We start from the raw sequence: 16,929 nt of genomic DNA, 5'->3' as shown, positions 1-16,929 counted from the left end.
TAAATTTGTTTTAAAAAATCAAATGATTTATCAACTAGGTATGCACGTTGCTGACATCGACATAAAGTTCACAACTGAAAGGACTGGAATTAAAAAAAACTAATTTTTTGCCGAATAAAACCGAATAACACATTTGTTTATTAAATTTATTTTTAAAAATCATAAGATTATTTTTTTTAAATTTTGAATTTTTCTGAAATTATCATGAAGTTTCAATTAAAAAGACTGACATTGAAAAAAGAACATTTTTCCGTTGACAAATGCTCCAATAATGCATATGTTAATTAAAATTGTTTAAAAAAAGCATAAAATTGATCAATAAATTATGAAATTTTGTTGAAGTCATCATGAATTTCCTAATTAAGAAAGTTATCATCGAAAAAATGAATTTTTTTTGTTGAAAAATGACCTTTCTTTGCATTTGTTTATTAAATTTGTTTAGCAAAATCATAAAATTCATCAACTAGTAACAAATATTTCGAAAATTATCATGGAGTTCCCAACTGGAAGGAATGGCTTTGAAAAAAACGAATTTTCTGCCAACAAATGCCAGAATAATGCATTTGTTTATTAAATATGTTTAAGAGAAAAGATTAATCAACAAATTATACAGTTTTCTAAAATTATTATGAAGTTCCTTATTTTTTAAAAATGGCATAGAAAAAAACGAATTTTTCTGTCGAAAAATGGTTGATTAATGCATTTTTTTATTGAATTTGTTTATAATATTCACAATAATAATCCCAAGAAAAATGTCCTTTTCAGTATATTGTTTTTATCCAAATTTCTTGCAATATAACTTTAAAACCGTAAAGTTAAGAAAAATCGTAAAACAAAAACATTCTTTCAACAAATAATTTATTTCTAAATTTTTGGTTTGTTTATTATATAATATTGAAATATCTTTAATTAATATTTCTCCATGAAACTTAGGCGATTTCAACCATTTTCACGTTCCACCACTGTGTGTAATAAACAAAAATCAAAAACTTTGTTAATAAATAAAAAAATTTGATTAGCAATAAAATTAAATTCCATGTGCAAATAAAATGTCATTATTATTATTATTATATATTTAAATCGAAACTGTTTAGTTTTTAGTAATAGAAATTGAAATTAGAAACGAATTTTAATTTTCTATTTTCATTCTTCCTTTTCGGCAGTTGGCAGAGGGAAAATACGATGTTCAGATCACTCTGTCGAAACCGTTAGATTACGAGAAAAGAAATTCTTATCTCATCAATCTTGTCGCTGTCGATGGAGCCAGTGATCCTTTCAAAAGGTTACAAGTCAGAGCTACAGTTGCTGTCGATGTTCTCGACGTACAGGTAATTGGATGAATTTATTTTTGAATTTTAAACAAATTTATCTTCATCTTGAGCTTCCTTTTTGAATCATTGTTTCACAAGCAGGCTTGCCACAAACTAATAGGGAAAATACTGTTCCTACGCAAATTTATTCTACATAAAAGATTTCCTACACAAAAAATTTCCTACACAAAATATTTTCTACACAAAATATTTTCTACACAAAATATTTTCTACACAAAATATTTTCTACACAAAATATTTTCTACACAAAATATTTTCCACACAAAATATTTTCTACACAAAATATTTTCTACACAAAATATTTTCTACACAAAATATGTTCTACCCAAAATATTTCCTACACAGAATTCAATACTGTTATAAATTCCCTAAACCGAATTTTTCCACACAGAATATTTCCTACAGAGAATAAAAAACTGTTTAATACTTTTATTTTTTCCTTCAAAAAATATATTCTACACAAAATATTTCTCACATAATTCAATACTATTATATTTTTTCTACATAAAACTTTATCTACACAGAATATTTCCTACACCGAATTTATTGCTGTTTAATACTTTTATTTTTTTCCTTCACAAAATATTTTCTACACAAAAAATTTCAGACGCAGAATTCAACTGTTATATTTTTCCTGCACAAAATTTTGTCTACACATAATATTTACTACGAGAATTTAATAATGTTTAATACTTTTATTTTTTTCCTTCACAAAATATTTCCTACACAGAATTTAATACTGTTATATTTTTTCAGCACGAAATTTTATCTACACAGAATATTCCCTACACAGAATTCAATACTTTCTAATACTTTAATTTTCTTTCTTTCACAAAAAAATTCTTACACAGAATTCAATACTATTATATTTTACATGTACGAAATTTTATCTACAGAGAATATTTTCGAAACAGAATTTATCACAGTTATATTTTCCCTACACAAAAATTTGTCTACACAGAATTTTCGCTACGCAGTATTTAATACTGTTTAAAACTTTTCTTTTTTTTCCTTTACGAAATATTTTCTATACAAAGAATTTTAGACACAGAATTCAATACTGTTATATTTTTCCTACACAACATTTTGTCTACACATATTAATTCCTGGGTAGAATTTAATACTGTTTCATACTTTTATTTTTCTCCTTCGCAAAATATTTGCTACACAGAATTTATTACTGTTTAATATTTTCATTTTTTACCTTCATAAAATATTTTCTACACAAAATATTCCCTACACCGAATTTAATACTGTTATATTTTTCCTACGCCAAATTTTGTCTGCACATATTATTTACTACGTAGAATTTAATACTGTTTAACAATTTTATTTTTTTCCTTTACAAAATATTTCCTACATAGACTTAAATACTGTTATATTTTCCCTACACAAAAAATTTGTCCACACAGAATATTTCCTACGCAGGATTTAATACCGTTCAATACTCTTATTTTTTCCCACACAAAATATTTCATACACAGAATTTAATACTGTTATATTTCCCCTACAAGAAATGTTTTTTACATAGAATTTAATACTGTTATATTTCCCCTACAACAAATTTCTTTTACACAGAATTCAATACTGTTATATTTTTCCTACACAAAATTGTATCTACACATAATATTTACTACGCAGAATTCAATAATGTTTAATACTTTTATTTTTTTCCTTTACAAAATATTTCCTACACAGAATTTAATACTGTTATATTTTTCCAGCACGAAATATTATCTACACAGAATATTCCCTACACAGAATTTAATACTTTTTAATACTTTAATTTTCTTTCTTTCACAAAATATTTCTTGCACAGAATTTAATGCTGTTATATTTTACCTACACGAAATTTTAGCTACACAAAATATTTTCTAAACAGAATTTTATAATGTTATATTTTCCCTACACAAAAATTTCTCTACACAGAATTTTTGCTACGCAGTATTTAATACTGTTTAAAACTTTTCTCTTTTTTTTCCTTCACAAAATATTTTCTACAAAAAAAAATTATAGACACAGAATTCAATACTGTTATATTTTTCCTACACGAATGTTTTTCTACTCATATTATTTACTACGTAGAATTTAATACTCTTTCATACTTTTATTATTTTCCTTCGCAAAATATTTCCTACACAGAATTTATTACTGTTTAATATTTTCATTTTTTAACTTCACATAATATTTTCCACACAAAATATTTCCTACGCCGAATTTAATAATGTTACTTTTTCCGTACCAAAGTTTTGTTTACACAATATTTAATACTGTTGTCATTTTTCTACGCCAAATTTTTTCCACATATAATATTTTCTACAAAGGATTCAATAATGTTTAGTACTTTTATTTTTTTCCTTCACAAAATATTTTCTACACAAAAAATTTCAGACACAAAATTCAATACTGTTTTATATTTTTCCTACACCAAATTTTGTCTGCACATATTATTTACTACGCAGAATTTAATATTGTTTAATACTTTTTTTTCCTTTACAAAATATTTTCGACACAGAATTAAATACTGTTATATTTATCATGCACGAAATTTTATCTACACAAAATATTCCCTACACAGAATTCAATACTGTTTAATACTTTAATTTTCTTTCTTTCACAAAATATTTTCTGCACAAAATATTTCTTGCACAGAATTCAATACTGTTATATTTTAATTGTACGAAATTGTGTCTACACAGAATATTTCCTACACAGAATTTAATACTGTTATATTTATCATGCACGAAATTTTATCTACACAGAATATTCCCTACACAGAATTTAATACTGTTATATTTTAATTGTACGAAATTGTATCTACAAAGAATATTTCCTACACAGAATTTAATACTGTTATATTTTCCCTACACAAAAAATTTGTCCACACATAATATTTTCTACGCAGGATTTAATACTGTTTAATACCTTTATTTTTTTCCTACACAAAATATTTTATACACAGAATTTAATACTGTTATATTTCCCCTACAAAAAATTTCTTTTACACAGAATTTAATAATGTTATATTTTTCCCGCACAAAATATTATCTACACAGAATATTTCCTACACAGAATTCAATAATGTTATATTTTTCCTACACAAAATTGTATTCACACAGAATATTTCCTATACAGGATTTAATACTGCTTCATACTTTTATTTTTTTTCCTACACAAAATATTTCATACACAGATATTCCAATGGTTTCAAAGGAATAAAAAAGGTTCCAGAAATATTTTACAACTTTTACAAAAACTTCATAAGAATTTCAAAATATTTACAAAAAAATCAGAATGATTTTAAAGATTTCACAAAAGTTTCTCCAGGTATTTCTAAAGAATAATAAAATTTCAATTATCACAAAAAGCGTACAGTACACCAGATTTCAAAAATTAAAAATTTTTGCAACTTTTTTTGCAAGATTTCAACAGATTTCAAAAGATTTCAAAATATGTCAAAAAGATTTGAAAGAGTACAAAGATTTTTTAAAAGTGTCTTAAAGGTTTAAAAATAATTCCAAAAATTTTACAAAAATTTTAAAGTTTTCATAAAAGTTTCTTCAGGTATTTCTAAAGAATAATAGAATGTCAATGATTACAAAAAGTGTACAGTACACCAGATTTCAAAGATTTTAAATGTTTTCAAATTTTTTAAAGATTTCATAATATTTCACAAAGATTTTAAATATTTTAATGATTTCATAAGAATATAAAGGTTCCAGAAATATTTCACAAAAAATTCAATAAAAATTCCAAATATTTCAAAAAATGTCAGAAAGATTTTAAAGATTTCAAAAATTCTATTAAATTTTCTTAAAGATTTTTAAAAAATAATAGAATTTCAAAGATTTAAAAATGTTTCAAAGATTTTAAAATTTCTTACATTTTTTAGAATATTTCAAAATATTTTACAAAGATTTCAAATTTTCCAGTGATTTAAAACTAATAAAAAAGATTCCAGTAGGATTTTTAAATTAACAAAATTTCCAAAGATTCTAAAAGAATTTGTTAAATTTCACAAAAAATTCAAATTTTCCAGTGATTACAATCTAAAACAAAAGATTCCAGAAAGATTTAACAGAATTCATAAAAATTTCAACAGATTTCAAAAGATTTCAAAAATTTTTACAAAGATTTGATAAAAGTTCCTTAAAGATTTTAAAAGAATAATAGAGTTTCAAAGGTTTTAGAAAGAGTACAGTACGCCAGATTTCAAAGATTTGAAATGTTTTCAAATTTTTCAAGATTTCAAAAGATTTCAAAAAGTTGTCAAATATTTCAGTGATTTCAAATGTTAACAAAAGATTCCAGAAAGCTTTCACAAATATTTCAAAGAATTCATAAGGATCTCAAAAGATTTCACAAAAATTTCACAAAGGTTTTAAAGATTTCAAAGATTTCATCAAAGTTTCTTAAAGATTTAAAAAGAATTATAAATTTTCAAAGATATTTTTAGAAATTCATCAAGATTGCAGAAGAGTTCAAGAATTTCGAAAAATTGAACAAGAATAAAGTAAACCATATTTCTAAGATTTAAAAACTGTTCAAAACATTTTAAATATTTGAACATTTTTAAATTTGTTAGAAGGTTTCAAAAGATTTCACAAATATTTCAAACGATTTTTACGGATCTGAATTTGCTTTAAGAATTTTAAAGATTTAAAAAATTTCACTAATCCGCTGAAACTTTATTTTTCATTTATCCTTGGAAACCGAATAAAGCAATTTTCTCGAAAAAGGTTTGACCATAAAAAAAAGGTGGCCAACTTAACCTTTTCCAGCATTCATTTTTCAGGGAAACGAGTTTTCATGAAAATTGGCATATAGGAGTTTTTGGGGTCGCTGATTACGAATCTGAAATCCGATTTTGAAAATTCAAAATGGCGAATCCAATATCTCAGCTAACATTTGAGATATTTTTTAATAATTTAATAATTTTATTTACATTTAATTTAAAAATAATATTTAAAAATAATTTTAATTTAATTTAAATTTTATAATTTTATTATTTTAAACGCCATATTGGATCCGTCATTTTGGATTTTCAAAGTCTGATTTCAGATTCGTGATCAGCGACCCCAAAAACCTCTGTATACCAATTTTCAGAAAAAATCCAAAAATATTCCAAGTTTCGGTCGCCATCTTAGATCCACCATTTTAAATGTCCAAAATCTGAGTTCATATTCGTAATCACTGACCCCAAAAACCCCTGTATACCAATTTTCAGATAAAATCCAAAAATATTCCCAGTTTCGGCAGCCATATTGGATCCGCTATTTTTAATTTTCAAAATCTGAGTCCAGATTCGTATTCAGCGACCCAAAAAACCCTTAAGTACCTATTTTAATAAGGATATAATGCAAAGTTTTTTTAATAATGAATATTGTCAACAAAAAAGACTTTTTTCATCTTTGTTTATAAGTATTAATAAATTATTTAAAAAATTAGATCCTTCGCACAAAAATTTCAATTTTCTATCATCCGGCGAGCATGAAATTAAAAAAAAAAACCTGTGTAAAACCCAATAAAAACTACTCTGAAATCGCAAAAAATTATATGAAAAAAGGTGGAAATACGGAATTCCCACCATGCCGCAAAGGGTTAACAGATTTTGACACTATAGGAAGGTTAAACTAATGTCGAATAAAAATATACTCACCTATTTTATGTTTTTTTTTTTTGTTTTTGTGAACGATAGGATCAGCCACCTAGTTTTCTAAATGCACCATACAGTGCAACTATTCCGGAAAATACTCCAGAAGGCTACACAATTTTGACAGTAAGAGCAAAAGATGGGGATACTGGAGAACCAAGGCCTCTTCTTCTGTCCCTAGAAAATGAGGATTTTGGCCACTTCCGGTTGGAGGTATCACGAAAGGGCGACACTGCCCTGGGGAGATTGATAACAACGAATGTCTCCTTGGATCGTGAAGATCCGAATATTTTGCAAAATGGTGGGATTTATACTTTCCAAGTGAGGGCGACAGAACTCATTAACAACGAGATTCCTGCGGACTCAGCCACTTCGGTAGTAACAATTGTCGTTACCGATGTGGATGACTTGACGCCGACCTTTAATGAAGATCACTTCAGTCTCAAGATCTCTGAAGATATAGGCACGGACACTCCTCTTCCTGGTAAAGACAATTTTTGAATACAAAATTCAATCTTTAGATTCTTCAGCATCATAGAGAGACTGCAGGGTGTCCAGTAGGGTGGTCCAAAAATTCATTGGAAAATTTTTTAAATTAATTTTTATCGGGACACCCCAGAAATTTGTTCCAATCCACACAAGAATGAATGCAGTTTTTTTATTTTGAAAAAAAATGATATTTAGAGGTGCCGCAAGCCCCATGAAGTTTAACACGTATTTCCCATAAGAAAAAAATATGTTCTTGTAAATCTTTTTCAGAATCCTCAATATTATCTCAATCGAGTTAAAACTCGACATTTTTCTTTACAATTAGCCATAGAATACTAATAAAATATCGCTTTTCGAATGTCAACACCATAAGTCTGTTTTATAGGGTCCCAAAGAAACCCCATAAGTGAAATAATGGGTTTTGCAAGTTTTTGGCGCTAATTATGACTTTTCTTGCGGTTTCTTTTTAAATCTAAATTGTTTCAAGACTATTTGTTACTGATAATTAAATGCTCACATACATTGTTTAAACAATTTATTACTGGTTTTAGCCATTTTTTCATAGAATGGAGTCAGAGAGACGCGTTTTTTCAAAAACTTTGCACTTCTTGTCCAATTTGCAATTAAAGGGAAGTGATAGTTCATTAATGTTAACAAGAGTGATTGTTTAAACAATTTAATATTATTTTTAATAATATTCTCTTAGAAAAATGCTACAAAATTTCAGTTTAAAACAAAATTCAGTTTCAGTCACATTTTCAATTCCGGTAAGGTAAGTAATTGATTATAGTCAAGAATAATAATTGTTTAAACAATTTATTACTATTAGTAATGATATTATATTTGAATGATGCTAGAAGATGAAGTTTTTTCTGAAATTTCTGGATTTTTTTCCAATTTTCAATAGAAATGACGTTCACGCCAAGTGAAGTCAATTCAAGTTAACAAAAATAATTGTTTAAACAATTTATCATTATTGGGAATAATCTTCTTTTAGCCTAATAGGTAGAATGTTGCGGTTTCTTCTTAAATTTTCAACTGTTTATCTATTTTTCATTAGGCGTGAATTGTTTCTGGTACATAAAAGACCACTTGATACCGACAATTAGATGTTCACACAAATTTTTTAAGTAATTTATTATTGTTTTCAGCAATTTTCTTATAGAATGAAGTCAGAAAGACGTGTTTTTCAAAAAATTTTCATTTGTTGTCCAATTTTTAATTAGAGGAAAAGGATAGTTCATCAATGTTAACTTAATCTTTCTCAACATTTTCTAGAAGATTTCAAAAATTTTTACAAAGATTTCAAATATTTCAGTGATTACAAGCGCCTACAAAAGATTCCAGAAAGATTTTACAAATATTTCAAAAAGTTTTAACGTTTTAAATTTTTTTTATAAGATTGAAAAATATTTCACAAATATTTCAAAGAATTCATCAGGATTTCACAAGATTTCAAGAATTTAATAGATTTCAACAAGAATAAAGTGAACCAAAATTTTACGATTTCAAAACTGGTCAAAACATTTCAAAGATTTAAGCATTTCAAATTTGTTCAGAAGGTTTCAGAAGATTTCACAAATATTTCGAAAAATTCTTAAGGATTTAAAAAGCTTTCAAGAATTTCAAAATTTTCAAATAGGATACAGTACACTAGAGTTCCAAGATTTTTAAACATTTGGAAAATTTAAAACGATTTCAAAATGTTTGGAAAAATTTGAGAATAAAAGTTTTTTTAAAAGATTTCAAAATAATAATAGAATTTTAAAGATTTTAAAAATTGTACAGTACAACAGATTTAAAAGATTTCAAAACATTTCAAGTGTTAAAAATATTTTCAAATTTTTTGAGAAGATTTAAAAGGTTTTCACAAAGATTTAAAATATTCTAATGATTTCAGAGGAATATAAAAGATTCCAGAAATTCCATTTTAAAGAAATCAAAGATTAAAAACTTTTAAAGATAGATTTTCAAGATTTTCGAGATTTCAAAGATTTCATAAAAAATTTTTTAAGGATTCAAAAAAACCATAGAATTTTAAAGATTTCATACAGGATACAGTACATCAAAGTTCAGAGATTTCAAAAAATTAAAAAAATTTCATTTTTTTTAGATTTCAAAAGATTTCACAAAGATATTAAATATTGCAGTGATTTCAAATGACTGCAAACGATTTCAGGAAGATTTTAAAAATATTTCAAAGATTCCATAAGGATTTAAAAAATGTTCACAAAGATTATAAAGTTTTCAAAGATTTAATAAAAGTTTCTCAAAGATTTAAAAAAATTAATAGAATTTCAAAGATTTCATAAACGGTACAGTACGTCAGATCTCAAAGATTTTAAATTTGTTCAAATTTCTTTAGAAGATGACCAAAGATTTCACCAAGATTTTAAATATTCCAATACTTTTCAAGGAATAAAAAAGATTCCAGAAAATTCGCACAAATATTCCAAAAAATTCATAAGGATTTAAAAATATTTCACAAAGATTTCAAAGATTTCATAAAAGTATTTGAAGATTTCAAACTAATAATAGAATTTCAAGATTTCAAAAAATGTCAAATTTTAAAAAAGATTTCACAAAGATTTTCATTATTCTAGTGATTTAAAACGACGACAAAAGATTCCAGAAAGATTTTATACATATTTTAAAGAATTCGTATAGATTAAAAAAAAATCACAAATATTATAAAGGATATAGTACACCAGAGTTCAAAGATTTTGAATATTTTCAAATTTTTTTAGAATATTTCAAATGTTCTAAGAAAGATTTCAAATATTCCAGTGATTTCAAACAAATACAAAAGATTATAGAAAGATTTCACAAATATTTCAAAGAATTCATAAGGATTTTAAAAGATTTCAAAAAATTTCATGAAGATTTAAATGATTTCATCAAATTTCCTTCAATATTTTAAAAGAATAATAGAATTCCAAAGATTTCTAAAAGGTTACAGTATAATAAGTTTCAAAATTTTTAAAAATATTTCAAAGATTTTAAAATTTGTTAAAAGATTTCAAAAGATTTTACAAATATTTCAATGATTTTGAACTTTCTGAACATTTTTTTAAATAATTTAAAAGATTTCACAAATATTATTGATATTTGAGTGGGTTTAAACGATTATTAAAGATTCCCGGAAGATTACAAAAATTTTCAAAACAATTTCAAAGATTGCAAGGATTTCGAAGATTTTCCAACAAAATTTAAAAGATTCTTAAACATTTTTGAAGATACTAACGACTTCAGCAAGATATGAAGGATTTCACAAAAATGTCTTAAAAATTTCAAAATAATAATAGAATTTCAGTGATTACAAAAATTGAACAGTACACCAGATTTATAAGATTTTAAAGATTTCAAAGGAATATAAAACGTTTCAGGAAGTTTTCACAAAAAATTCATAAGGATTTCAAAATATTTCAAAAAACTTCACAAAGATTTCAAAACATTTCAACACATTTCAAAGATTTTAAACATTCTGAAAAATTTGTAGAATATTTCAAAGTATTTCACAAAGATTTCAAATATTCCAGTGATTTCAAAAGAAGAAAAAAGATTCCAGAAAAATTTCACAAATTTTTCAAAGAATTCATAGGGATTTTAAAAAATTTCAAAAAATTTCATAAATTTCCAAGATTTTATCAAATTTCCTTCAATACTTTAAAAGAACAATAGAATTCCAAAGTTTTCTAAAAGTTTACAGCATAACAAGTTTCAAAAATTTCAAAATATTTCAAAGACTTTAAAATTTCTCAAAGTTTTTAAAAAGATTTCAAAAGATTTCACAAACATTCTAACAATTTCATAAATTTTTTTAAACATTCAATAAGAATAATAGAATTTCAAAGATTTCAAAAATTGTACAAAGATTTTAAGTTTTTTTTTTTTTATAAGATTTCATAATATTTCACTAAAATTTCAAATATTCCAATGATTTCAAAGGAATATAAAAGATTCCAGAAAGAATTCACAAAAAATTCATGAGTACTTCAATTTTTTTTAATTTCACAAAGATTTGAAAGATTTCAAATATTGCAAAAAAGTTTCTTAAAGATTTCCAGATGATAATAGAATTTTAAAGATTTCTGAACATATCAAAGATTTTTAATATTTTCAAATTCTTTTCGAGAATGTAAAAAGATTTTAGAAAGATTTGAAATATTCCACTGATTTCAACCGAATACAAAAGATTCCAAAAATATTTCACAAATATTTCAAAGAATTCATTAGGGTTTCAAAAGATTTCAAAAAATTTCACAAGGATTTGAAAAATTTCAAAGATTTCATCAAATTTTCTTCAATATTTCAAAATGATAATAGAATTTCAAAGAAGTTTCAACAATTTAAAAATATTTCAAACATTTTAAACTTTGTGAAAATTTGTTAGAAGATTTCAAAAGATTTCACAAATATTTCAAATATTTGAGTGATTTCAAACGATTACAAATGATTTTTTATAAAATTAGCACTTCTTAAATCAAAAGTTATTTTAATTTTAAATAGTTTAAAAATTCTTAAAATGCCTTTCAAAACTCTTAAAAAGCTTCGAAATTCTTTGTTCAAAATCTGCCAATTGTTTATTGTTATTTATATATCAAAATGATCATCAAAATTCAACAATTGGACCCACAAATTTTTTTTCTAAATACCACAATTAAAATTGTAACGTTCGAAGTTTAGTTTTTTTGTTTAGTTTTTATTATTAAATTTATAATTACTAATTTTAAATGAACAATCAGACATTTTTCATCATTCAGTAATTGCTCTTTTTCTTAACTGAAAAATTTGAAATTGAACAGTTTAAAAATGGAATATTTTAGACTGAAATAATATTTGGAATTAAATAAAAGCCTTTAATTATAATTATATTATTTTGAAGTTATATTAAAATTAAAAATAGTTTATAAAGTTTCAATTGAGCGTTTGTGGAACATTTTAAAATAAAGATTGTAGAATTAGGCATTCTAAACTGAATGATTTCATAATTGAAAAAGTCCACAATTAAAGTAATTATTAAAAAAACGGTAAAAATAAAAGTTGGGCAGATTTTTGATTCATAAAATTTTATAAAATTCTCGGGTAAAAAATAAATTCACTGTCATTTCCCGGTCTTTTCAGGTATCATAAAATTCCCAATTTTTTTCCGGTTTTTTAGGTTTTCTGGTCCAATTTTTAATTTTGACACACCCAAACCCCTTGAATTGTGTCCGAAAAATGCCCCAAAAACTGCAAAATGGCAGTTTTCTATAAAATTCATGCTAAAGACGGTATTTTAAAAAAAAATTCAACGTGATTTATTTTTAATCTATACTTGACGAGTTTTAAAGTATATTTTTAATAACTTTAAATTTTTTAAACAATTATTATTTGTTTAAACAATCCCCCCTGTAAATCGTGAAAAGTTATTATCTTTTGGAATAAATCATACAAAGTTGATGAATGTCAAGAGCAGTAGGTCTTGTTTAACATATTTGGTAATTATTTAAACAATTGTTAATTTTTCTCCCTAAAGTTGTAAAAAGTTATTATTTTCTGTAAATAATGATACAATTAAAGAATTGTTCATTACTTAAACAATTTTTTTCCCTTGTAAAGCCTGAAAAATTATTACTTTCTGGCATTAATGACACAATTGAAGGAATTAAAGAGTAATACTTTTTTCTGCAGAATATTTAGCATTTTTAAAAATAATTTTAATTTTTTTAAAACAATTTTTGTTATTTAAACTTTTTTCGGTGTAGATCGTGAAAATTTGTTCTTTTTAGGAATTAGTGACACAATTAACGAATTTTAAGAATAACATTTTTTTGCTTAAGATATTTTACAATTATTTAAACAACTTTTAATCATTCACTTGCGCTTGTTCATAAGCAACGTGGAGAAAAGTCTAAATTTTTCGAATCTCACTTTATCTCGCTTAATAGTCAGTATTTACTTAGCTCAGAAAATACAAATAATTTAATATTTTAAAAATTTAGTAATTTAATAATTTGATAAAATAGTTACGATTTATTCCGAAAGATAATAACTTTTCACGAATTACAGGGGGGGGGGGGAATTGTTTAAACAAATAATAATTGCTTAAAGAATATAAAATTATTGAAAATATACAGTTTTTGGGGCCTTTTCCGGGCACAAACTAAGGGGTTTGGGCGTGACAAAATTAAAATCTATTGGGTGGAAACAATTTCTTAAATACTCCTAAAAAGGTGACAATACTTTACTTCACACCAAATTTATAACAAGTATTTCTTTTTTTAATTTTTTTTGAAAATTGAGCTTTTCCCATTTAAGGGCATGTGATACTTAAAAAATTATCGATTTTACCAGATTTATGTTCCTCCAGCTTTTTTCTAGAATAATACATATTTTGTCTTTTAAATTTAGGAAATGATAGCGAACATGCTAACGGACGTCCCTGCAGACTTTTCTTGTGGGTTAATTCCAAAAAATTTGATTTTGCTAAAAACGTATGTGTATATTTCGAGATTATGTGTGTTACAATTCTTTCCTATAATTATTCTATAGTGCTTACCGACAGCATCGTTACGACAGAGAACTACAATATCGGAATGGCAGAGAGCTGAAAAATGACCCTAACCTCAAAATAATGCACATGTATAAAATTTGTTTTTAGCTCGAAAAATTTTTGTTGGCTATTGTCCGTTAAAAAAATCCAGGGACATCCGTTATGATATTTTATAGCATCTCCGAATTCAGTTTTTACAAATTTCCATTTTTGTGGAAAAAATGCAGGGCCACTGTACCTAATTGACCACACGACAAAGTATCCCATGCCCTTAAACCCCCATGTTAATTTCAAAAGCAAGGGTTAACGTTGAAAAAAATTACGGAATTTCCTTTTCCGGAAAGCGAGCAAAATTTGGGGGGGGGGGGATTATCACTAAAAATCGAAAGTTGAATTTTTGGACCACCATAAGCGGTCACCCTGAAAAAGCATTCCAGGATCTCGTAATAATGCATATTTTAAGAAAAGATATCAAAATTAATTACCTATAAAAAATATTTTGCAATAAATGATAGGACTTTAAAAAAAAATTTTTTTAATGGAAAAGACGTCTGGGTCCCTGGGACCCATTCTACACTTGTGGGTTAATTAGTTTTTAAAATTATTTTCAGGACTCAATATGGTTGTAAGTGATGGGGATGTTGGAGACAATGCAAAGTACAAATTGGCTTTAAGAGACGTTCCTAATTACTCAGGAGTCAGTGACGCTTTTATAGTTAGTCCTGAAGAAGCTCAAGGAAGAGTTCCAGTAGTGATAAGAGCCAGAGACGAAAGTGTCCTAGACTATGATGTTCCAGATCTCTCTTTACGAGATTTGGAATTCGAAGTGACTGCCTCAGTAGCTGAAGAAGTGGTAGGTTTTGATCATTATCAAAAGAACCTCCTACATTACGATATTAATTATTATTCTTTGTTATAACTCTTATTTCCAGGTTGCAACTTCCAGAGTCCATATCAAACTTCTAGATGCAAACGATCATAGTCCCCACTTTTTACAATCAGTCTACAGACTCTCCGTTCGAGAAGATGCAGAACCAGGGACTCACTTTGCAGACGTGTTTGCAACAGATCGAGACAGTGGATCTTTTGGTGATTTGACCTACAGTCTTCGGGGATTCGGAGCAGACAAGTTCAGAGCGGATCCAAAAGAAGGTGGAGTTTCGGTGGCAAAAGAACTGGATTACGAAACTCAGAAATCCTATTCTTTAACCATGGAGGCCAAAGACGGAGGTGGAAGAGTGTCGACCGTGAATATCCTGATAGAATTGGAAGATGTTAATGACAACGAACCCATTTTTGAACAACAGGAGTATTCCAGAACTGTGAGGGAAGGAGCGACTAGTTTTGATCCTCAGATGTTTGTTAGGGCGACTGATGTTGATGGTCCCATGCATGGTAATGGAAAAATAACGTATTCTATCAGTAGTCACAACAGCATGTCTGAAAACGTTTTCAAGGTATCTATTCACAATTTAATTCTTTTAAGTAGGATTCTGATAATTTTTAAATTAATTTTTGATATTATTCGGTAGAAATTAATTTTTTCAACTGAAAATTTAACTAATTAGGATTCTAATAATTTTGTAATAAACTTTTGAATTGATGGGGTAAAAATTAATTTTTTTTACATTCTCATCATAGAATCCAGAAAACATGGTTACAGAACAGATCTCCAATTGTTCTAGAGCACAAAAGAACGTGTTCTAGAACAGGTTAGTAACAGGTTACAAACATACAAGTAACTGTCATCCCTCATACGCTAGAAAAATTCTGTAACAGTTCTAGAACGCTGTGACAACCGATCTGTAACATTTCTAGAGAAATTCTAGAACTCAATTACAAATGTTGTATAACAAATCTTTAACAGATCTAGAACGCTGTGACAACCGATCTGTAACAATTCTAGAACTTTGGTACGCTGCATTATAAAAAATCTAGGGCAATTCTGTAACAATCCTATAAAAATTCTATAACAGTTCTAGAACTGTTATTTATCAAATATGGAACAGTGTTATGTATCTCTCACAGCAATAGAATATCCCAGGATATTTGATTTGACCTCTTTTATGTCCTGGGTTATTCCGAGGATAACCCGTCGAAATATCCCGCGAGGCGGAAATTTTGATATCCCCATAGATATATTTTGATCCGGGATAGCGCGTCGCAATTCCAAATAACAAAAATTATAAGTCCAAGATGTCCACATTAGGGATATTCGCAAGATTCAGCTCGACCATAGTGTTAGCGAACTAATCTTTGTTCCTAATTTGTTCTAGAGCACACTTATAACAGGATTCTAGAACTTCGATATAACACTGTTATGGCACAGTTCTAAAATAAACTTGAAACAAATATTATAGAGCGTCGGTGATCAGTTTGTTCTAGAACAATTGTATAGCAACTGTTACAAAACAGTGCTGTCACATAGTTCGAGAACAGTTCTGTCCCAATTTTATCACAGTGTTCTAGAACAGTTCGATCGCAATTTGGTCAAAATGTTCTAGAACACTGTTAACTGTTTGTTCTAGAACAGTTCGGTCACAATTTTGTCACAGTTTTGTAGAACGCTGTTACCTTTTTGTTCTAGAACAGTTCGGCCACAATTTTGTCACAGTGTTCTAGATCAGTTCAGCCACGATTTTGTCACAGTGTTCTAGAACAGTTCGACCACAATTTTGTCACAGTATTCTAGAACAGTTCGGTCACAATTTTGTCACAGTGTTCTAGAACAGTTCGTTCACAATTTTTCCACAGTGTTCTAGAACAGTTCGTTCACAATTTTTTCACAGTGTTCTAGAACAGTTCGGCGACGATTTTGTCACAGTGTTCTATAACACTGTTACCTTTTTGTTCTAAAACAATTGGACCACAATTTGGTCACAGTTTTCTAGAATAGTTTGGTCACAATTTTGTCACAATGT

The 16,929-nt window shown here is 26.8% G+C and overlaps 1 protein-coding gene across 1 annotated transcript in view; it reads left to right on the top strand.

Moving 5' to 3' along the window:
- Window positions 1–16,929, top strand: part of LOC117179859 (cadherin-23) — an 84,400-nt gene that overhangs the window by 47,428 nt on the left and 20,043 nt on the right. Inside the window, exons 4-7 of the mRNA XM_033372014.1 lie at window positions 1,164–1,328; window positions 7,030–7,468; window positions 14,620–14,861; window positions 14,941–15,465. Of these exons, the coding sequence (XP_033227905.1) occupies window positions 1,164–1,328; window positions 7,030–7,468; window positions 14,620–14,861; window positions 14,941–15,465 (1,371 nt within the window). The remainder of the gene's footprint in view (window positions 1–1,163; window positions 1,329–7,029; window positions 7,469–14,619; window positions 14,862–14,940; window positions 15,466–16,929) is intronic.

This window comes from Belonocnema kinseyi, chromosome 9, assembly GCF_010883055.1.
Source record: "Belonocnema kinseyi isolate 2016_QV_RU_SX_M_011 chromosome 9, B_treatae_v1, whole genome shotgun sequence".
Classification (NCBI taxonomy): domain Eukaryota; kingdom Metazoa; phylum Arthropoda; class Insecta; order Hymenoptera; family Cynipidae; genus Belonocnema; species Belonocnema kinseyi.
The sequence above is the reverse complement of the archived record's forward strand: the minus strand, read 5'-3'. Positions and strand labels throughout refer to the sequence as shown.